The sequence below is a fragment of the Ochotona princeps genome, chromosome 15, assembly GCF_030435755.1.
Source record: "Ochotona princeps isolate mOchPri1 chromosome 15, mOchPri1.hap1, whole genome shotgun sequence".
NCBI classification, from domain to species: Eukaryota; Metazoa; Chordata; class Mammalia; order Lagomorpha; family Ochotonidae; genus Ochotona; species Ochotona princeps.
Window position 1 is genome coordinate 1,550,087 of NC_080846.1, and position 23,224 is coordinate 1,573,310.

Sequence of the window (23,224 nt, forward strand, 5' to 3'; positions counted from 1 at the left end):
TGGCTGCTGAGGGCAGACGCTGGGCAGGGATACATCTCCCGTGTCGAGAGCCCAGGGCTTAGCACACGGATGCCATCACGGAAACTATTTTAGGTTTCATTAGAACAGAATAAAGCAGTTACACAGTTCAATCTGCTAGAGCAAAGAACCTTCTGTGTTGGGGAGAACGGAGCCTTTAAACAGAGAGCTTCAGGGGGAGGGTGACTGGAAATACAGCTGTGACTTTCTACAGAGGTGCAACTGGGGCGGGGCTGGGGAGGCTGGGGTGGGAGGACTGGGCTGAGGGCTGCATGGGGCTGTGGCTAGGACTGGGGTAGGGCTGCAGCTGGGGGGGTGGAGGTGGGCTGGGGAGCTGGGTCTGGGGTGGGAGCAGAGGTGGGGCTGGGGCTAGCAAAGGGTAGAGCTGCAGCTGGGGCGGGGGCCGGAAGGCGGTATTGAAGCTGGGGCGGGAGGGCCACAGCTGGGGCTCCTCTGCTCCTGGCCAGGCGTCCAGCCCATCCATCTGCTTGGTGCTTCCTCCTGGACCACAGCACAGAGAAGATCGACCTGAGCCCTGAACACGTGGGCACTGACCTCCAGGCAGACAGAAAGGACGCCTTGCCCGGGACACAAGAGGAGAGGAAGAACCTGCCATGAAAGTGCAATTCATCTGCTGAAATCATATTTCAAAGAGCTAAATGAGGCCGGGGAACACTTGAGAAACTGCTGGTAGGTTTAAAAAAAAAAAAAGCAGCCACATCCACACACAATCTCACTGTGAAGTGCACAATAGATGTACTTGCAGAAGCAAAAAGCAGTATTTTGAATAGACAGGCTGAAAAGTAGCTAAATATAATACTGAATCACATAAAGCATTATTGGAGGAACTGTGCAGAACTTCATAACACAGAGATCAGGTAATAACCATTAGACAGAGCTGAGTGTCAGATTCAATCAAGAAACAAAGCGCGGTTTGGGACTGGCGTGATTCCGTCTCACAGTCCCACCCAGTAGCTTCCCAGTGCCCTCCCCAAGAGGACGGCTCCCAGGGCATGGCCCAGGGGAAGGCACGGGCACGGGGCACACCGGGCAGCAGCCTCGGTCATGCACAGGGCACATGGGCCTGGCACTGTGGCACGGTGGGGTTGTAAGGAGCTGCTGCACCTGTGGCATCCAGTGGGAGCGCCAGTTCAACCTCGCCTACTCCACTTCTAATCCAGCTCCCTGCTAACGGGCCTGGGAAAGCAGCAGCTTCCGTGTGGCAGACACAGAGCTCCAGGCTTCCGGCTTCAGCCCAGACTTCCCCTGGCACTTGTACCACTGGAGGAATACACCAGTGGGCAAAGCCCGAGCTCTCACTGGAACTCTGCTTTTCAAATCTTCAGGACAAGCGCCGTTTCTCCACACACGCAGTGGGGCGATTCGCCATGCTCATGCTGAGGCCTCCGACCCACGTGGGCCAAGAGCAGCGCAGTCTCCCTGGACGGGCAGAGCCCACTGGCCAAACACCGCGGCGCTCCTCCAGGAAGCACGTCCCTTTCACACTCATCGCTGACTGGCCCAGTTCCGCTTGGCATCACTTTGTTAATGCTCTGCTCATTAATTTAACAAACTATCAGGAGGCTGTGCCTGGGACAGGCAAGCATTATCTCTCAACTTTCATTTAATTAAACTCTGCTATTGCAATATGACAGTCAGCACATCGCAGGGGGAATCGTTTTGAGGATGAAGGTAAAAAGTATTTCAAAGCCCCCACTTCAACATGAAAGCATAATCTAAAATTGCCTGAGCACACACCATAATTTTTCTATAATATTAAAGATGTTATTTCCAGACTCAGTAATTAATTGGATTCCATGGAGAAATTATTTTAACATCCTTGATAGCAAAACGCTGCACCCAGGCAGGGGACAGAGTGCCAGAGGACAGCCACCGGCGGTGTGGCCTGGCGCTCCCATCAGGAGGTTCTGGGCTGGGAGGAGCTCGCTCTGCCAGCTCTGGGGCTGGTGCGTTCCTCCCTTAGAGCAACGGCCCTGAATCCTGCTCCTGCTGCATCGCCGTCATGCACGAGGGATGGCTCGGGCACTGGCACGCACGGGAGTGAGCCTGCACAGACCACGTGGACGCTGCCCGCTGCAGGCCAGCCGCCCCCAGCCCCGCCCGCCCGCTGAGGCTGCTCACCATCAATCCGGCTCACCAGCTCTTCCAGCATCTTCACTTTCATCTGAATCCCAGGCTGCGCAAAAGTGTAGTTGTCCTAAGGGCAAAATAAGAACACACGTTGGATGCAGACAGGCAAGGCTGTGCGCCTGGGGGCGTGGGCTACAGGCTCCGTACCACAGGGCAGAACGGGTTCACAAAGTGCGAGGCTCCACCCCGAGAAACCGAGGAGGACACACACATCAGGCTGCCATGCACTCCCCCGGCCCTCATCACACAGCCCCCCCAGAGCAGACCAGCCCCACCTGCCTAGGAGAAGGCCCCAGAGCCTAGGTGTAAGATACCATACGCACAACTCACTGCCTACTGGAACCCACAAGCTGGGCACCCAAACAGTGAGAGCTCAGCACTGCACACAGGGCCATCCACAGTGCAGGGGCACACAGGCCTGCCCACACAGCACACAGGGCCGTCCACACTGCAGGGGCACACAGGCCTGCCCACACAGCACACAGGGCCGTCCACACCGCACAGGCACACAGGCCTGCCCACACAGCACACAGGGCCATCCACATCGCACAGGCACACAGGCCTGCCCACACAACACACAGGGCCATCCACACTGCAGGGGCACACAGGGCCATCCACACTGCAGAGGCGCAACGGCCTGCCCACACAGCACACAGGGCCGTCCACACCGCACAGGCACACAGACCGGCCCACACAGCACACAGGCCTGCCCCCACAGCACACAGGGCTGTCCACACCATCCAGGCACACAGGGCCGTCCACACTGCACAGGCACACAGACCTGCCCACACAGCACACAGGCCTGCTCACACAGCAGAGGCACACAGACCTGCCCACCCAGGCACACAGGGCCATCCACACTGCACAGGCACACAGGCCTGCCCACACAGCACACAGGGTCATCCGCACCGCCAGGGCACACAGGGCTGTCCGCACCGCCAGGGCACACAGGCCGCTCAGGGAAAGGGTTCCTCTGGGCTGGGGATCACTTGGAGGAGGACAATGCAGAAGAACTGCACACAGCAGCATGCTCTCCTGAGGCACAGGAGCTCACAGGAGGCACCACAGAGCCGCGAGTCCGCCCTTGGGGTGGTACTCACAGTACCCTGCTCCAGTCCAGGAGGGGCACTGTCTGGGGTGACAAGCCCCAGGTCAGCATCAGTTAGTAAGGCCTAAGCACCAAATGTGAAAAGCAAAGCAGCGAGGCAGTATTGTGGCACAGACAGCTAAGCTGCTGCCTACAGCGCTGCCCCCTGTAGGAGCTGGCTGGAGTCCTGGCTGACTTACTCTGATTCAGTCCCTGCTAACGCACCTGGGAAAACCACACAAAATTGCCCAATTACATGGGCCCCTGCCACCTCCATGGGAGACCTAGATGGAAGGGTAGTCGCCTGGCCTTGGCCTGGCTCACTGCTGTGGCTATCTGGGGAACGAACTAGCAGACGGAAGATCTCCATCCAGCTATCTACGTATATCTGTCCCCTTGTATGTCTCTGTCACACAGACACACACCCCCTGCTCACACCAAATCCTACAGGGAGCCAGGGCAGCAGCCACTGTGGCCTACGGGGCCCTGATAGCCCCTTGTTCAGATGGGGGCAGCCAGCAGAGTTGGCCTCCCCTTGCCAGCAGGGGCCTTCTCCCCACGGACTCCAAGTGACAGGCTCTGGCTTCCACTCGGACTGCCCACCTCGGCAGGAAGACACTGGGACCTCCAGCGGGTGACCCTGGATGGCTCCAGGACAGGCTCTCTCCTGGAATCCTGCACCATGGGGCCAGATCCACACGGAGCTTCCTGGGATCCTGCACCATGGGCCAGATCCTGCACGGAGCTAACACGTCCTCCTCTGAACCCAAGTTCTCAAGAAGCAAGGGCTGTCAGAGACTCGGCACTTGACAGACAGTGTGGAGGGGCCTGGTGGAGCTGCGCTTGCTCCCCGAGTGCCTGAGCGCACCTCTGGCTGACGGGGAGCAGCCAGAAGCTACGCACATTGTGAATCTCAATGCGTTCAACTTGAACAGGGCATGGAATTTAGGTTCTGGATTTAATTCCTATAAACATCACCGTCTTTGGGCCTGGAAGACTTCATTTCCCCCTGGAGCCCGGACAACAGGGGGATCAGGGACCGGGGCATGGCAAGTGGCCATAGGGCTCTGCAGGCAAGACACCTTACAAGGCAGGTCAGGGAGGGAGAGAAGTGGCGCTGAGCGGCGAGAGGGCAGCCTGCAGCCCGAGCAGGCAGAGGGCTGGCAGGCTGCTTCACTCATGCCCTGCTCCAGCAAACAGCCCAGGCGAGCACATGCTGACAGCCACACTCACTGTGCCCACTGTCCCCAAGGACTGGAGGTCCATCGGGGGCTGCTTGGCCCCAAGCACTGAGCAGGGCACAAGCACAGGAAGCTGAGGCTGATGCTCCCCCGACCGGGCAAGGGGCTCCTTGGGGTGTCCTTTCTGCACTTGCTCATCCCCTGAAATACTCCAGCTGAGGAGGGGATAAGCCCACTACTACGGCTGGAAGAAGAGGGACCCCGGGGCACAGTGCTCCCCTCCGCCTCTCAGAGGGCTCTGCTGCTGGGAGGGACGTGTGCAGGTCCAGCATCGTTCCCGAGAGGCCGCGAGCTGCACGGCCCCAGGGCGCAGTCACCCGCTTGATTTGTCTCACACACTGAGATAGGATTCCAAGCCTCTCATTTAGCAGAAATCAAAGTAATTCTGTGGTCTCCATCTGCCATTATCTTGCTTTATTTCTCAATCTGTTCAAACTCAAGGAGAGGAGACGGGTTCTCAACAACCAAACAAGGAGAGAACAGCCGCGAGCCCGCACAGCCTCCTGGCAGCCTCTGTTCATCCTCCAAACGGGCTTCCGACAGCCCCAAGCAGGCCTGGGCGCAGGCGATGCAGGGCCAGCCCACAGGTGCAGGTGGCAGCTCCGGGCCTCCCAACGCAGCCTGCTCTGAGTGAGCCCAAGCTCCAGGGAGCCCCACACGGCTGGGGCGACTCTGGAGGGCACACCACAGTGACCCAGAGGACAGGTCCGATTAGGGTGAGGGGACAGGAAAAGCCTGCGTGGCCAGAAGCTGCCTTCCCAGAAAAGCTCGAGGACGGCGGCAGGAAGAAAGGAGCCCCTGAGCAGAGCCCAGAGTGGCCAGGGCAACTTCAGGAAGGCAGTGATGACCGGGCCACCACAGCAAGGCACATGGGGTGGCACAAGGCACGAGAGGGCACCCCAGACGGGCAGAGCAGCTGAGAACCAACACCAACTGGGCCAGCAGAGTGAGGCAGTCCCCCAGTTGTTCCACCCGGGCTCTCCAGTCCACCTGGGAGACGCTGCCCCACTCAGGGCACGAGTGAGCTGCTCTCCCAGACGGCAGCACCCTTAACATCCCCTTCTGCTCCCAGACTCTGTCCACAGGAGGCTCGGCTGTCCTGCCCAGGGGAGACGCTGCCCCATGGTGCACGCAGCAAATGCCAAGCACAGCCACGTGGGGCTTCCTTTCTGACCACTCCACGGCTGCAGCCAGCCCCCTCTGCTTTCTGCCTCGATCAGGATCAAATGCATTTCCTTTTCATATTCTGATAAACAAAAGCAAACTACTAAGCAAGTGACTGAAACGTTTGCTCAGATAAGCGATGGTTGCTTGTGAATTCCTGACACTGGCCTTGAGAAAGCCAGCTACACTTGCACTGTAATCTGGCTCTCCCAGGTCAGCATGACCGGGAGTCTGCACTTACTGCAACAGGATACAAAGGGTGATGAGGAGCCACAGGCAGGACAAGCACGGCCAGCTAAGTGGGCTTCATCCTAATTAATGACGCACTTCAATCTTAGCATAATAATGGGCCTCTTTCACATCTCAGCCAAACAGTGCTCGATAGCTACTCAGCTGTGCATCCGTTATATCCTCCTCGGGAGAAGGCCAAGCCATCAACCAAGTTCTCGGGAACTGTGCTTGACCCAAGCCCTGTCGGACCTGCAGGCCGCTTCCGGCTCAGCTTCCAGCAAAGCCCCAGCCGGGTTCCTCCAGGCAGCACCGCAGGGCCGGGGACTCACAGGAAAAGCCCCAGCCCGGCTCCTCAGGCAGCACCGCAGGGCCGGGGGATCAGCAGGGCCGGGGGATCAGCAAGGCCGGGGACTCGGAGGCTGCTGTGGTCCTCATTCGTCCAGGCTCCCTTCACCCTCAGCACCAGGGACAGAGACACAGCTTTCAGGAACCTTACTTCTCCTCTAGGCTGTCAGTCCTTCCAGCCTCATTTTTGAGGCCCTCAACTCTGAGCTCTGGGTGACTGTCTGCCCTCACGCACAGCCCCGGTCAAGGACCCGGATGTCTGCTGGACTCTAAAGAAGTGACAACATCACCACATTCTTCACTCATTGGCAAGTTCTGAGACTCAAGAGTCACTTTCGCAGCATTCCTATCACTTCCATGCCACCAGCCAGTTCTTAGAACTGAATAATTCTTCCCCAAGGAAAGGAAATGTAAATGACTAATTATAACAGGCAGTGGTTCTTTGCTGCTCAAAGGAGTTGTCCTGTTAAGTAATGAACCTAAGAGTAATAGCATGACTTCAGGGTAGGCGAATACGGAGACCGTAACTCAAGAAGTAACAGCTAAGCAGCACCCTGGTACAAGCGTCATCAGTGACATGAAAGGCTCGCACAAGCAGAACACAGTCCCCCGAGAGCCTGAGAAGGCACCGCCCGGCCTGGGACTCCTGCGTGAACACACACTGGAAATCCTGGAGAAGGGCAGGGCCAAGCCCCGTGCCTGGTCAGCTTCACAGCCGGAAAAGGCACATACTCAAAGGCTGGCGTCACAGGAGCCAACATCGTGTGTGCAACCCTTTGTAAGACGTGCGCATCGCTTGGCTTGGGCTCACATCGTGTGTGCAATCCTTTGTAAGACGTGCGCATCGCTTGGCTTGGGCTCACATCGTGTGTGCAACCCTTTGTAAGACGTGCGCATCGCTTGGCTTGGGCTCACATCGTGTGTGCAACCCTTTGTAAGACGTGCGCATCGCTTGGCTTGGGCTCACACGCACCTCTGAGATCCACACCAAGATTCACCCCAAAAGGCAGAATACTATCACGAGCAACATGTGAAAGACCCAGCTGGGGCCTGCGCTGCCGGGGAAGCCTGCCGGCGTGTCTGGGTTTGGAGTCCAGCCCCACTCCTAGAGCTGGCTTCCTGCTATGACCCTCCCGGGAGGCAGAGCGACGGCTGAAGCAGCTGGCTCCCTGTCATTCCTACAAGAGACTCGGATGGAATTCCAGGTTGCTGGCCTTGGGCAGCACCACTCTGGTTTGCAGGCACATGGGAAGTACAGTGGACGAGAGTATCTCTTTCGTAAGGATAGAATCATTTTTTTTAAAAGACACGCCACAATTCGGGAAGCTGGTGAAAGCCATCAGTGGCAGCCCACCACACTGTGTTTACAAACTAAAGCTCTCATGGGAACTCGCTCAGTGTCCTTAGCTTGGGGTCCAGGAAACACTGGCCTCTCCTTCCAGGCGTGGGGCATCACGCTGTCCTACCAGCTCACATGCCACACTCTGAAGGCCACCGGGACCACAGCCAGCCCACACCCCCACAGCCCCACTGCCCGGAGGACTGCTAACACAGTGCAAGATTCAGGGAAGACCAACCATGCAGGAGAATGCGCATGGCAGCAAGACAGATGATTTCTTCAAATCAAACCTGTGTGCGATCAAAGCCGTCTTAGAATCGAGGAAGGAAGCCTAGAAACCCTGCTCGGGCACCGAGGGGTATTCATAGGCAGGTTTCGGACAATAAAATGCACAGTCTAAGACCACGACTCCTGCCATTGGTGTTGTCGCCTCCATGTGTGAGGCTCCCCTGCCTGCATCCCAGCCAGCGTGGGCAAGCCTCCAGCCCCCCGCCTGCCCCGCCAGACTCAAAGCATCTGCTGCAGCAGGGCGCCACTCACTTGCCCACGACACAGGGCCTGCGCTGGAGCACAGAGGCTGAGCACTGGTGCCCACGGGAGTGTTGCTTTCAGGCTCCCTGCCAGTGTGCCCGGGAGAAGAGCATAAAATGGCCCAAGCTCTTGGAGTTCTGTACCCATGTGGGAGAGATTCAAACGGAATTCCAGCTCCTTGGACAGTTGTGGCCGGAACACTTGCTCCTGCTGGGTCCTGTCCCTGAGGCCTCACACTCCTTCCCTCTTCCAGGATCACACAGCCTGTGCTGCCAGTCTCCCCTGGGGCACAAGTCCCTCAAAATTGGTCAGGCAACTGTAGGGGTGCTGGAAGAACCCTCCCGAGGGCTGCCATCACACCAGTGGCAGACCCTAAATGATGGTCCAATGATTAAATCCTCACCTTGCATGCTCAGGGATTCCATATGGGTGCCAGTTCATGACCCGGCTGCTCCACTACCCATCCAGCTCCCTGCTTGTGGCCTGAGAAAGCAATACAGAATGGCCCGGTACCCATGTGGGAGACCCAGAGAATACTCCTGGATCCTGGCTTAAGATCAGCTCAGCTCTGGCCATGGCAGCCATTTGGGGAGTGAACCAGCAGATGGAAGATCTTTCTGTCTCTCCTTCTCTCTGTAAATCCGATCTTTCTTTCTAATAAAAATATTCTTTTTTTAAAATGTCACATGTCTCTCATGAACATGAATGTTTGTAGTAGTAAGTAAAAGCGCTGGCACATTAGCCAGGTTCCCAAACCACACTGCAGTCCCTCCATTCCAAATGCCACATGCTGAACTAAACCCTTCCTGAAACAGAAAGCTACTGTTTTTCCGATTAAAGCTTGTACTCAACCTTGGCCTTGAGTCAACATCCTTCAACACTCCGTGTGGCTAAACAGAAAGAACACGGAGAGCTGTTAGAGACCCTCCTGAGGCAGTGAACCTCAAGAACGCCACCAGCATGGCAGCTTCACTTGGGCGCCACTTGGACCTGTCACTCAGGAGGGACTGGCGTGGAGACCAGGGCCCACTTGAGCGAGCTGAGCTGCTCAGGCGATATAAGTCACACTGAGCCATCTGCCTGCCACTGCTTCTCCAGAGATGCTGGCAATACTGTGCATACTGTGTCATCGACACAACAGAGAGAAGACAGTCAAACGTGTCACCAGCACAGAGATGACTGGCCTCCTTACCAGCCAGTGCCCCATCATGACCAACGGCCAGGGCTGCGAGACAGGGCACTAAGGCAGGAGCATGCGTGGTGTGGCTCGAGATGGAACAGCAGTTAGCCTTTAAGAAACAAGCATCTATCCAACTTCGGTTTTCCATAGAGAAAAAAAGATCCATAACTACCTGAAAATGCTATTAAAATGCTGCCTTTGCCAATTATATATTTGTTTGAGCCTGGATATTTTTCACAATTCCAACCAAAAAAAGTGCAGCCTACTAAACGTAATAGCATATATAAGAAAGCTCTGTCTCCTATTAAAGTTAAACATTAAGGAGATTTGCAAAAATCTATACTGCCTTTCTCCTCATTGAACATTTTTCTCTTTGGAAAATGCTAACTTACAAACACACACTATTTATAATAGTACATGAAGGACACCATTTAAAGGATTTGCCACTGTTGTGTTTAAACAAATCACTGGACACACTTGCAGGTTCTGTCTGAACTTCTCATGGGGGAACAGCAAGAGAATTCAAGAATTCTCCGATGTGAGCCAAAGTCCTTCACTGTGAGCCACAGGAAGCACTCCTGGAATGCTTTCGGCGTGCTTCTGGCAGGGCTGCGCCACGGCTGCTCGGCACAGCCACGTGCACTCCACGTGGGAACAGCAGGGCCCCCGTGTTATTTCTCCATCGGCCCGAGCAAGGCCAGGCCACGCGGGGCCAGCCACAGCCCTGGGGTTGGCTGCGGGGCCACCAGGCTTCCTTCTACTATGGAATCTTAAATCATTTTTGCTCCAGTTCACCCAGTGCTATGTGGCATCTGATGGGAGGGGGTAGTCTGTTCGTTCTCCTTCACCACCCTCCTGGGTGCTCCCAGCTCTGTGCCCAGCCCTCAGCACTCTGCCCAGCCCTCAGCACTGTGCCCAGCCCTCAGCACTCTGCCCAACCCTCAGCACTCTGCCCAGCCCTCAGCTCTGTGCCCAGCCCTCAGCACTCTGCCCAGCCCTCAGCTCTGTGCCCAGCCCTCAGCACTCTGCCCAACCCTCAGCACTCTGCCCAACCCTCAGCACTCTGCCCAACCCTCAGCTCTGTGCCCAGCCCTCAGCACTCTGCCCAGCCCTCAGCTCTGTGCCCAGCCCTCAGCTCTGTGCCCAGCCCTCAGCTCTGTGCCCAGCCCTCAGCTCTCTGCCCAGCCCTCAGCTCTCTGCCCAGCCCTCAGCTCTGTGCCCAGCCCTCAGCTCTCTGCCCAGCCCTCAGCACTGTGCCCAGCCCTCAGCTCTGTGCCCAGCCCTCAGCACTGTGCCCAGCCCTCAGCTCTGTGCCCAGCCCTCAGCACTGTGCCCAGCCCTCAGCTCTGTGCCCAGCCCTCAGCTCTGTGCCCAGCCCTCAGCTCTCTGCCCAGCCCTCAGCTCTCTGCCCAGCCCTCAGCACTGTGCCCAGCCCTCAGCTCTGTGTCCAGCCCTCAGCACTGTGCCCAGCCCTCAGCTCTGTGCCCAGCCCTCAGCTCTGTGCCCAGCCCTCAGCACTGTGCCCAGCCCTCAGCTCTGTGCCCAGCCCTCAGCTCTGTGCCCAGCCCTCAGCACTCTGCCCAGCCCTCAGCTCTGTGCCCAGCCCTCAGCACTCTGCCCAGCCCTCAGCTCTGTGCCCAGCCCTCAGCTCTGTGCCCAGCCCTCAGCACTCTGCCCAGCCCTCAGCTCTCTGCCCAGCCCTCAGCTCTCTGCCCAGCCCTCAGCACTGTGCCCAGCCCTCAGCTCTCTGCCCAGCCCTCAGCACTGTGCCCAGCCCTCAGCACTCTGCCCAGCCCTCAGCACTCTGCCCGGCTCCCCCAGGACCATCCTTTCTCACTGCTGCATCCTTGTAGGCCCTGCGCTCCTGGGAACAGCAGGGAGCTACTGACCAGGCACAGTCCTCCAAACAGCACCTCATGGGCCAGGGCTCACCACTCAGGCCAAGTCAGCCAGTCGGTGACTGAAACTTCACAGGACACAAAATCAGAGATGGGTGCTCCAATGTGAACTTCAAGCAACAACACGCATGGCAGCTCTCCCAGAAGCTGCCGCCCTCTGGAACCTCCCCAGCACAGCACAGCTCAAACCCATCCATGCCAGCTGGAAAGCTCACACAGCTCAGAACACAAAGCCCAGGAAGGGCTGCACCGCCGTGGCCAGCGGCTTTGTGTTGAGGCACCAGCCTCACACGCAGGGTACAGGCTACATGCTGAGTCCCGCCATCTGTGTCCCACTAACAGTCACTAACAGAGGGCGCCAGAAGTCCTGTACGAGTTCTCACTCCTCACAAGCAGGGCCCTGGGCACACGGCTTTAGTTCCACGGCTGACCAAACGCTCTGGCCACATGTGAACTTGCGCACAACTGGATAAGTAGATGAGACTCTGGTAAGATGTCGGGAGCCAAGAGTCTGCACTGAGAAAAATCTAGTTCTTCCAAGGGTTGTTTCAGCAATATAATGATATGGCGCGGAAGTGCTTCCGAAGGTACTAGTAGTTCTCAGAAGAGAACCATAAGCAATAAGTGAGACCAAGAGCAGGAACCAGAGGCCAGAAGAGGCGAGCCCGGCTTCTGAGGGAGCGGACCGTCCACTGCTAGCTGCCTCGCCGCCCGGTCCGCTGACTGTCCTGAACGCGACGCCCGCATCGCAGCCAGCCACAGCAGGAGTACTCCTGGGGCCTGCACGGCCCATCGCAGCAACTACAGCCAAGCCGCCGAGCTGCCCGACGGCAAAACTGGCGTGCTCCAAGAGGCTCTCAGGAGCAGTGTGGAGCACCAAGGTCACCACTGACATCGGCACGACCATGGGAGGACTGACACACCCCCACGGAGAGCCTGCGGCATGAACAAGGCCAACGGGCTCACAGGGCTGACACGTGAAGAGCATGCAGGACCAACACGAGCCTGGGGCACCGTGCACTGCAACACGACTACGTGAGGGTGAGTGGCACCGATGGGATCAACATGACCCGAGGAGATTTCAGGCGCTCGCCGCACAGGTGATCAGGTGGTCCATGCAACCGCACAGGACACGAAGGGCGGCCAGGAGCGGGGCGCACAGGCAGCAGAGGCCCCCCCACGAGCCCCTCCCCTGACAGCGACTCCGGTGCCGGTGGGAGCCAGCAGCCCACTCACCGTGCAGCCGGCCTTATTTACAAATCAAAGCTGGGTGCCCTTGTACCTCAGTGGCACCAGTTCATCACCCGCCACCACAGGGTGACACCGGAATTCATAGTTTCACATTATGACCCAACCTCCTTCCTGAGCGGAAAAGGCTTATGCCCCAGTAGGAAGGGAGGGATTCAAAACCTGCAAAGCTTAGCCAGCAGGCGAAGCGACGGACTGACGGGGGGCCAGGGACACTGCTCGTGGCGGGAGGCCTAACAAGGCATGAGGTGTCGGCTCGCAGGCGGCCCGAGGGCTTTCCCCTCCGCGCGTGGGTCCCTCAGCCATCAAAAGTAATGCCTCCTTCCACACTTCTCCTCAGCAGAAACACTTCATCTAATTTATTCAAATTAAACCTGCACCTAAACCTTCAGACATATTTGTAAAAGCCTTATTTTGACCATTTCACATGCAGCAGCTCAGGAAAGCCTTGTCAGCAAGTGTTGTGACAGTAGCAGCTGACAGAGCGGCGCCTTCTCACGGGAGGGCCCTCCTTGGCGAGGGTGCGGGTGGGCTGCGGAGCAGCAGGAAGCTCTCACAGCGAGCCTGGTGGGCCTGGCCCCTCCGAGAACTCGCAGCTGAGCAGCCCTGCTCCGGACTTCTCCCTGCTCACCCTACTGCTGCTCCCCCAGGTCAGCCAGGACACAGGTCATACTCAAACACGCATGCTCGGTTCCAGGGGAGCCCCAGGGCACTACCAGTGCAGGTCTAGAACTAAACCAGGACAGTCTCAGAGCAGGGTACCCCATTTGCATCCCGCCAACACCCCGGCTGACCTCTAGGTGCAGACAGGTACCACTTACAGCATTGGAGAATGGCTTGTGGGAATTCAGAAGCCAGTCACCCAGTGGGAGCCCCATGTGAGGGAACCCTATGTGAGGAGCCCCATGTGAGGGAGCCCCGTATGAGAAGCCCCGTGTGAGGGACCCCCATGTGAGCAGCCCCGTGTGAGGGAGCCCAGGGTGAGGGAGCCCCATGTGAGGGAACCCCAGGTGAGGGAGCCCTGGGTGAGGGAACCCCATGTGAGGAGCCCCGTGTGAGGGAGCCCAGTGTGAGGGAACCCCATGTGAGGAGCCCCATGTGAGGGAGCCCCGTGTGAGGGAGCCCCGTGTGAGGGAGCCCCATATGAGGAGCCCAATGTGAGGGAGCCGTGGGTGAGGGAGCCCCATGTGAGGGAGCCCCCATGTGAGGGAGCCCTGGGTGAGGGAGCCCCATGTGAGGAGCCCCATGTGAGGGAGCCCCCATGTGAGGGAGCCCTGGGTGAGGGAGCCCCATATGAGGAGCCCCATGTGAGGGAGCCCCGTGTGAGGAGCCCCGTGTGAGGGAGCCCCGTGTGAGGGAGCCCTGGGTGCCCCAGTCCAGACTTGTGGGGATGAACTGTACGAGGTCACGGCCCACGCCATCAGCACTCACCTGGATGCCGTCCAGCAGCTTGCTCACGCACCAGTAGGTGTCGGCCTCAATGTTGCGCAGCACCTCCGTGGGCACGCTGCACATGTCCACGCTCTCCACGTCCTCCGTGTCTGCAAGGAAGACACGGGCGCCATCAGCACTCCGCACAAACAAGGCAGGCAGGAGTGACGTGCCGCTGCCAGGCCCCCACTGTGTTGTCACTCATCTGCTGCTAAAATGACTCGCTCAGTCCCCCCACCTCATCGCTAACGGTTCTCAATTTTAATATCTAATTAGTTGCAGATAATTAATATTCTGAATCCTCTCTGATTAATTAACATAGTTAATACATTGTAACTTATTGCTTCTCAGGCATTTCACATTCTAATAAGGGAGAACTTAGAGTAAATGACTGTTGCTGATGGAGACCTGAAGCTGAGCCATCAGGCCCTCAGGACCTGGCTCCTGCAGGGCGAGGCAGCCATCAGCCGCAAGCCCCCTGCTACCTGCTTCCGGGCCACGCTCCCAGAGCTGTGCCAGACAAGCATGTCTATGCCACGATCGAAGGTGGGCTTCAGACAATTGACAATGCTGCTCTAGATCACATTCTTCGGAAGATGTTAAAAAAAAATGAAAAATCGTAACGAGAAGTCTTTAAAATGCAAAGCCCAGCACTGTGGCACCGTGGCTACATTGCTGCCTGCGTCCATCCCACACACGCTCCTGTTCATGCGCTGGCTGCACCTGCCATCCAGTTCCCTGCTAAGAGGCTTCTGAGAGACACAGAGGATGGCAGGAGTGTTTGGCGGGAGAGCTGGATGTGAGCTGGTGTGGGCCTGACGCAGCTCTGGCTCACAGCCATCTGGGCTGTAACCCAGCAGACCAAAGGTCTCTCTCCTCTGCCTTCTTCCTCTCACTCTGCGACTCGTACTTTGAAAATAAATACATCTTTTTTTCTCAGTCTTTAAAAGTGCAAAACAGATACCTCATTTGAATAGCTTACCCAGAATCTGAGCAAGCTTTCATGCTTATAAAAGTTGTTATCAGCCAGTGTAACATTCATAAATGTCTAAAAAATTATGTCTTTTAAAAAATAATTGTTTTATGTGTAAATATACATGGCATCATTGCAAGCAAAATGTTCTTCAAGAGAAAAACACTTCAGTCTAGAATTTATTTAGAAAGTTTGAAGCTGATAAAAGTAACAGTAATTCTCACATTGTAACTGCGAGTGTTTACTGCGTGCTCACTGTGCCAAGCACTTCCGCACGTTCTCATTGTGTTCGCTCATCCAGTTTAACCCGAGTGCTACGGCTGCGGAGCTGCCTACTGCGGACGCCACGCAGGGACCCTCTAGCACGCGCCTTTCCCCACCTGCATGTCTCAGCACATGGCACGGGCTTGCGGTTCACCCCCAGAGCAGTCCACACCAGCACTCCTATCTTTTTAGGGTCCAGGGATATCTGGGAATTCTGTTGAGGTTGTAGCGTTCCTCAGCTGATGGGCCACGCACTGTCTCCCCTGTGGGATGCTGTGGGGACCAAGCAGCAGGTGGAGACAAACAGGGAATCCCTACCCCCAAAGAGCTCGTGATCACAGGGGAGAGTAAAAGACATGGACAAGCGAAGTCACAAACGTGCAGGTGTCAGAGGGCCGGCCCGAAGCAAGCACAGGAGTGTGCAGAAAGCGGGGCTGGTCGCTCCTTAGCTCACTGCATGTCACTCAGGAAACCCCTGTGCCACGTGGCCTACTGGACGCTCACTGCCTGGCTGGCAGTCACTTGTCCCCCAGTGCTGCCCTCAGCCCGAACTGACTGTCCCCACTGGCCCAGCAGAAGTAGTTGTAAGCTCTTGCTGCAGGACACAGGGCCAGCTCTGGCCATGGGGCTTAGCTTAGCAAGGTGCGTGGCCTCAGAGCTCAGCTGGCCCAGGGGCCCAGCGTTTGGGACACACACACCCTCCGAGGGTGCCTGCACCCCGACTGTGCAGAAACGCACTGTCTCCCTGGGTTTTCATGGAACCTGGAGGTGGGAGGTGCCCCCTCCACCAGCTTATGGTACAAAATCTCCAAGAATCAGTCTGCGGGCACTGCGGGACAGGGGTGACAAGTCAGGAGGGGAATTTCCAGTGCCCCCTTCCATGCAAGGCCGGCTCAGGACAGACGGCTCCCGCAACCAGCTGCAGGAGACTGCGTCACCCCAAGTCTTCTGTTGAGAAGCTCTGTAGTGACAGGGACCTGTGGGCAAGACCTTGGGAGCACAGCGACAGGTCAACAGGGAAACGAGGCTCTGGAAGCCCCTGGGTCCCTCCTGGCAGCCCCCCGGGGTCTCTGCTGGCAGCCCCCAGGATCTCTGCTGGCAGCCCCCCAGGGTCTCTGCTGGCAATCCCCCAGGGTCTCTCCTGGCAGCCCCCGTGGTCTCTCCTGGCAGCACCCAGGATCTCTCCTGCCAGTCCCTGGAGTCCCTCCTGGCAGGCCCCCGGGGTCACTCCTGGCAGTCCCTGGAGTCCCTCCTAGCAGCCCCCCAGGGTCTCTCCTGGCAGCCCTCGGGGTCTCTCCTGCCAGTCCCTGGAGTCCCTCCTGGCAGTCCTGGAGTCCCTCCTGGCAGGCCCTGTCGCTCCTGGCAGCCACAGCAGCAGAGCCAGCCCAGCTGAGACACGCAGGGACACAAGCGGCTGCACATGACGGGCGGAAGCAGAGGTCCTTCTCAGTCTTTATTTGGCTTATTATCTCATCCAAGGAGATGTCGGGAGCGTGTTCGAGGAGTCATTTCTCACCACAGGCCATTTGTTACTCTTCAGCATAATGAAGTAGCGGCATTTACTCTGAGAACCCCTCTGCCAATTTGTCTTCTGAACATCAAGCAAATTAGAATTATTCTTATTGTTAGAATCAGATAAATACCCCTGGCCTGAGAAAGCAGCCACCCACACTGGGCAAAGGCACCAACAGTGGCACTAGACAACGTGGCGCTGAGCTGTAGGGACACCCCTCAGGTGGCCTGGTAGACCCAAGGAAGCACAGCTGGTGGTGCGGGGAGGCGCAGCCCTGAGGCCTAGTGAAAGCCACAACACAGCCCACAGCATGGCCGTGCACCCCGCGGCTGCCCCAGAACCTGAGAGCCCACAGCATGGCCGTGCACCCCGCGGCTGCCCCAGAACCTGAGAGCCCACAGCATGGCCGTGCACCCTGCGGCTGCCCCAGAACCTGAGAGAGCCCACGGACACTAGGATGGCCGTGCACCCCGTGGCTGCCCCAGAACCTAAGAGAGCCCACGGACACTAGGATGGCCGTGTACCCCGCAGCTGCCCCAGAACCTGAGAGAGCCCACGGACACTAGGATGGCCGTGCACCCCGCGGCTGCCCCAGAACCTGAGAGAGCCCACGGACACTAGGATGGACGTGCACCCCGCGGCTGCCCCAGAACCTGAGAGAGCCCACGGACACTAGGGCCAAGACCCCTGTCCACACAGAGCACACCTGTTCCCCTCTGCCATCCACAATCCCGAGGCAAGCGGGATGCCAAGGAGAGAAGCGGAAAGAGGGACAGAGTGGGCAGGCGGGGCAGGGCCTGGTTATTCAGACCAGACAGATGCTCACGTGGCTGACAGTGAGGGCGGACTGGCTCCCTACCCGCACAGGACAAGGCGACGACAGGGCTGAGGTCCAAGCAGAGATTATGGATGAAGACGAGGAGGGCAGACACTGGGGCCTGGGAGCAGCAACATCGGCAAGGGAAGACACCTGACCCCGACACACACCTCACACAGGCACAGGTACAACCGGAGTGTCCACCAGCCGGCAGCGGAGGCTGCGGCCACGGGGGGAGGCGGCAGCCCTGCGGACTTGGGGGCCCGGGCTGGTACACGCATCTGCACACAGCCTCCACCTCCTCCCAGCCCGGCAGGCCTGGGATCTGGAGCCATCTGCCTTTGGAACCCCCGAAGGTGGCATCCACGCCAAGAACACATTTTTAAAAATCAAAACATTTAAACCACCTTGTTTCCTCTGAAATTTGACTAGTTTCCACGTGTTACCTGTACTGTGTACTCAGAAACTACCATGGTCGTTCGCATGTGTGACCCCCTCAGTCCTGAGGCTGGCCCAGAACCAACCCGCCCACAGTCTCCAATGCCCCGGGGACAAACCACTGGGGGTAAGGGCACAGGCCAGGCCAAGCCAGGCAGAGAGAGAAGGCACGCCAAGGGCCCTGGGCAGAAGATGGGCAGTCCTGAAGGGGCCATCACAGAACAGGAAATCACAGGATGTAAACACAGACACCGAATTAGCATAACCTCACGGGACTTCTCTAAGCAGAAAGGCTTCGGGGTGATTTAAATCACTTTCTTTGGCAATGCGGTCCTGCTAGGTCGCCAAGTAAAAAAAACAGCGTGCAAATGACCCACCCTTCCCAACACCTCCAGCTACATCAGAAACTTCCCCACAGCCTCTCCGTGCCCAGGGACTCAGAAAGTGTGCCGCAAAGTGGAACTACAGGCTGGCCTTGTAAGGCACAAAGCCACCGCCTGTGTCACCGGCATCCCACATGGGCAGTGGCTCACGCCGGAGCCGCCCACTCCTCATCCAGCTCCCTGCTCACAGCTGGCGAAAAGCAGTGGAGGACGGCCCAGTTGTCTGGGCCCCTGCCACCGACGTGGCAGATGCGCATGGAGCTCCTGGCTTTAGCGTGGCCCAACCCTGGCCACCACAGCCCAGCCCTGGCCACCACAGCCACTTAAAGGATGAATTAGCAATGGAAGATCTCTCTCTCTATCAAATAAATAATCTCTAGAAAAAGAAGAATGGTAGAGGGTCATCCAAAGTTAAAGAGGAAAAGCCCCCTGGGAAGGAGACGTCGTCACAACCTTCCCTCGGGTCTGCGCCGCTTCAGCCTCTGCTCATCAGCACACAGCAAGGGCGTGAGACAATGGCGGAGAGCCAGCGTCCACTGGGGAGCAGCATCAGGTGTGGTCACGACAGCTGGCACGTGTAGGCCCCTGCTCAGCAACCACACGCGGTTCTCTGTCAGTGCCCACAGCTGCCATGCAGCACCGAGACAAGCCAATCCAAAGCACGGGTAATCATATGTGGGGGACAAGGAGGCTACAATGACACATAAAGAAATGCCCCTCTTTATCCGAGGTTCCCGGAGAGCAGCCCAGCTGGGCCCTGTGCAGGCAGCTTCACCACCACCCGCACACCACCACCGGCAGCAGACTGCTCGCTCCCTGGTGCGGTCATGAACCCCGCGGCAGAGGACCCGTGTCCTTGGGTTTCAGACCATGCCGGCACTCATGCGTCGTTTTGTTTGGGAACATGTCTCTTCCACGAACTCTCTGAAGACTTCCTTGTATCTACACACACACAGAGATGTTCCCAGGTGCTGCAAAGGGCCCTGGAGCCTTTCCCAGAGGCCGTCCAGGAAGGCAGGAAGCCCGCCCCCCCCACCTTCTAAGCTCACGGAAGCAATGTGCAGAAAGGGGAACGAGCTTCCTCAGGGCAGAATCACTTTGCAACGGGAAAAGCAAGGTCACACTCAAGCCCTTCGGAGTGCTCAGACCAAGGCTCACTTTTCAGACGTTCTAGGTCCCCAGGGCAGGGCCGTGTCACAGATGAGAGATGTGGAGGGCAGGAGCACTGCCAGCCCTGGGGGAGAGGGGGAGGCCAAGCACCCCTGGACAGACCACTCGACCCCAGCGCCACCAGAATGTGTGGGGGAACAAACCTGGGGAGCTGACACAACAACAGAGGCCATCTCCCAGACCTCGGGGGGGAGACCAGAGGGTTACAGCTGCTGCTTGGAAAGGGTGGATACTGTCCCTCTGTTCATGTCGAGAAAACAGAATTCAAGAATGTTCCAGGACCTAGCATGATGGCTCAATTGGTTAATCCTCCCCCTGCAAGTACTAGGATCCCATATGAGCACCAGTTCTGATCCCGGTGGCTCCACTTCCCATCCAGCTCCCTGCTCATGACCTGGGAAAGCAGTAGAGGACGGCCCAAAGCCTTGGGACCCTGCACCTGCACAGGAGACCTGGAAGAGGCACCTGGCTGGTTGCTTTGCATTGGCTCAGCTCTAGCTGATGTGGTCATTTGCGCCGTGAACCAGCAGATGGAAGATCTTTCTCTCTTTCCTTATCTCTGTAAATCTGCCTTTCCGATAAAAATAAATAAGTATTTTTAAAAAGCAATGTTCCAGTGACAAAGGTTGCTCAGTCAGGACACCAGGCAACAATGACGCCGGCTATGAGCCCCAGGCCCAGCCTTGCCCGAATCCCCACCGTGGCGCCGTTTGTGCCTCCGCCGCTGTGTGTGTGTGTGTGTGTGTGTGTGCTGACCTGCCCCGCCTGAAAGGCCCAGAGGGATGCAGACCACACTGAGTCGACACAAGAAGCCTGCAGAAGGGTGCCAATTCAGGGCCCGGCTGCCGAGTGCCAGAACCTGGCCACAGTCCCAGCCTGGGACGGCACAGCTCGCTCCTCCCCGGGCTGCCTGCCCTTCGGAAGGCCTGCACCCGCTCGCCTGTTCCTCACAGCACCAACTGCACCTCCCCTACACACCCAGAGCTGCACAAAATGAGACCTCCTGACAAAACAACCCTCCCACCACCAATGACGGGGGCATGGCCTGCTGCCACCACGAGGGCAGCATAGCCTCCAGGTCCCAGGGGACAGAGACGGTGTGAGGATCTGAAATGACCAGGAAAAGCTGCGGTGTGATGCTCTCCAACTTCAGAGCAGATGACAACATGGGATCACTGGGGGTGGGACATCCCTCACCTCGTGGGACCACCCCTCTGGGGGAGGCTGCAGCCCCGCAGGTGAACCCTGAGGAGGGACGGGGAACACTACTGTTGTCATGACTACACTAACCACCCACACGGCACAAGCCCTGCAATAAACCTCTTCATGTAATTAGGAGCTTAACCAGTAATCAAAAATCCTGTGTTCTCTATACGCAGGTGGGAATCGCTCTATAGATCTAATCTCTCGTGGTTCCCAACTCAGGAGTTTTAAATCTGAAACCCTGACATGTTGCTGATGGAGACTTCAGCACTTAATTACCAAGGTCTGAGTCCTGCTTCGTGAGAGCAGCGTCCCGGCTCAGGACTATCAGTTCGCTAAACTCCGCGGTTCAGCAAAACAGCCCGCCTCATGGTCCAACTGGCTCAGCAGCAGGATGTTCGACATAAATCACACTCAACACAAGGTTACAGACTGAGCCACGGTCACAGTCCCTCTCTGCTCCATGGTCGTAAATGCCAGCCGTCTGCCCACAGCCCGAAGCACAGACATATGGCTGGTGGGTGAGTGCAGGAGACCATCCAAGCATACCAAGGACAGCAGAGACAGCATGTGCGGCCATCTGCACCTGCCTCCTGCCCGCCCCAGCATCCCACCACCCCAAACAGACCCCAACCAGGGGGCTCCACCTCACAGAAACCTGTGGCCAGCCAGACAGACAGCCTGGTGACAGGGAGCAGGCCACACCAAGCCCCAGGTGGACAGCCACCTCGGGAAGCCATTCTGAGAATGCCACTTCTGGTAGGTAGCATCGGTATTATCGCGTGTTTTTGTTTGCTGGAATCCTTGTGTCTCCCACACACACCCCTTGGACAGTGAAAAGCAATACTTGTTGGAAGAATGGATCTTCCTGTCCACACAGACAGGGTGGGCTACAGGACAGTGGGCTGGGGAGGGAGAGGGGACACAGATGATCCCGATCCAGGAGAGCACACAACGCCTCCCAAACTGGCCCTGGCATGCACCCATCTCCAAGGCTCTGCTGACCGCCACGCTGGCCAGGGCAGCAGAACCAGCACCGCCACGCAGACAGTGAGGAACGGAAGAGCCCAGCATGGCTGGCCAGCTTCTGCTGGAGCACCAGGACACTGGGCTGCAGCAAGGAGAGATGACAGGGGAGGGGAGCTCGGTGGGAAGGTCCTGGGCCCAGACTTCCTCCCCCAGGGTGGTCAAGGTGTGGCCAGTGCGGTGGCAGCAAGCAGGAGGAGGCGCAGACACAGACACACCCACAAGGGCACACGTGGGGCAAGGGCAATCATGGCTAGCCTCTGTCCAGTGAAGACACTGCTGAGAATGCGGGGACGCCGTGGCCACTGCTGCGAGCAAAGGACTGTGTGTGACCGGCCAGCGTGTCAACGCACTCACGCATGCACTCGCTCTGTGGTCCCTGCTGTGGGAAAAGCGCCCTCCAAGCAGGACTAGGCCACAGTGCACCCAGGGTCTCCCTGGAGGGGGTCTGCAGGGCCCCCAGCCCTCACAGTGCACCCAGGGTCTCCCTGGAGGGGGTCTGCAGGGCCCCCAGCCCTCACAGTTCACCCAGAGTCTCACTGGAGTGGGTCTGCAGGGCCCCCAGCCCTCACAGTGCACCCAGGGTCTCCCTGGAGGGAGTCGGCAGGGCCCCCAGCCCTCACAGTGCACCCAGGTTGTGAGCACCAAGTTGGGACCCCCTGAAGACCCAAACACATCGTGCATTGGTCCACTACACTGACTTATTCCTTTATCTAATTAAGTCAAAGTAACTTCTCAGACAATGAAACGATGAATGGGCCTTTAAATCCATCAACAAAATGCTTTCTCACACACGTCATTAACAAAGAAGCTAAATGTAAAGGATGACTGAGCAGCCCAGAACCCCACAGACCCCTGAGGGTCGTGGCTAAGCACACTGGAGGACATCGCGTCCAGTCCCCATGTGGACAGCAGCCACACCGAGGGGCCCATGTGGGGACGTGCATGCTCACAATACAGAACACAGCCCATCAGGCCACCGCCACCCCCCTCGCCCTCCTACATCAATCGACAACAGCCCCAAGCAGAAAAATTAAAAACCACAACAGCTGTGTCTTCCAACAGGTCAGGACTGATCTCAACCTTCTACCAAGAATTAATTCTCAGCAACAAAAAAGTCTAAGCTGATTGAAAATGAGAAAAATCTGCTGAAAGGTTGTTGTGTAGCACAAAGCCAGTTAAAATGGCAGGGCAGGGGTCCATGCACACAGCATGACAGCTCATTCACCCACACGACTGGCCACGGTGAGTGTGAAGCATCCCCAACTGGGACACCCTCTGTGAGGTGCAAGGGCCACGCACGGCCAAGGGCCACGCACAGCTCAGCACCACGCAAGGCTAAAGGCCACGCACAGCTAAGGGCCACACCTGGCTCAGCGCCACACACGGCTAAGGGCCACGCATGGCTCAGCGCCACACACGGCTAAGGGCCACGCATGGCTCAGCACCACGCACAGTTCAGCGCCACACACGGCTAAGGGTTACGAACGGCTAAGGGCCACACACAGCTAAGGGCCACACACGGCTCAGCACCACGCACAGTTCAGCACCACGCACAGCTAAGGGCCACACA

The 23,224-nt window shown here is 57.7% G+C and overlaps 1 protein-coding gene across 2 annotated transcripts in view; it reads right to left on the reverse strand.

The window, feature by feature from the left end:
* The window catches only part of TBC1D22A (TBC1 domain family member 22A), a 260,405-nt gene that overhangs the window by 91,135 nt on the left and 146,046 nt on the right, over positions 1-23,224 (reverse strand). For both annotated transcript variants that reach the window (XM_058673258.1, XM_058673257.1), the window contains 2 exons: positions 13,865-13,974; positions 2,161-2,236 (listed from right to left, as the gene is read on the reverse strand). In XM_058673258.1, the coding sequence (XP_058529241.1) occupies positions 2,161-2,236; positions 13,865-13,974 (186 nt within the window). The remainder of the gene's footprint in view (positions 1-2,160; positions 2,237-13,864; positions 13,975-23,224) is intronic.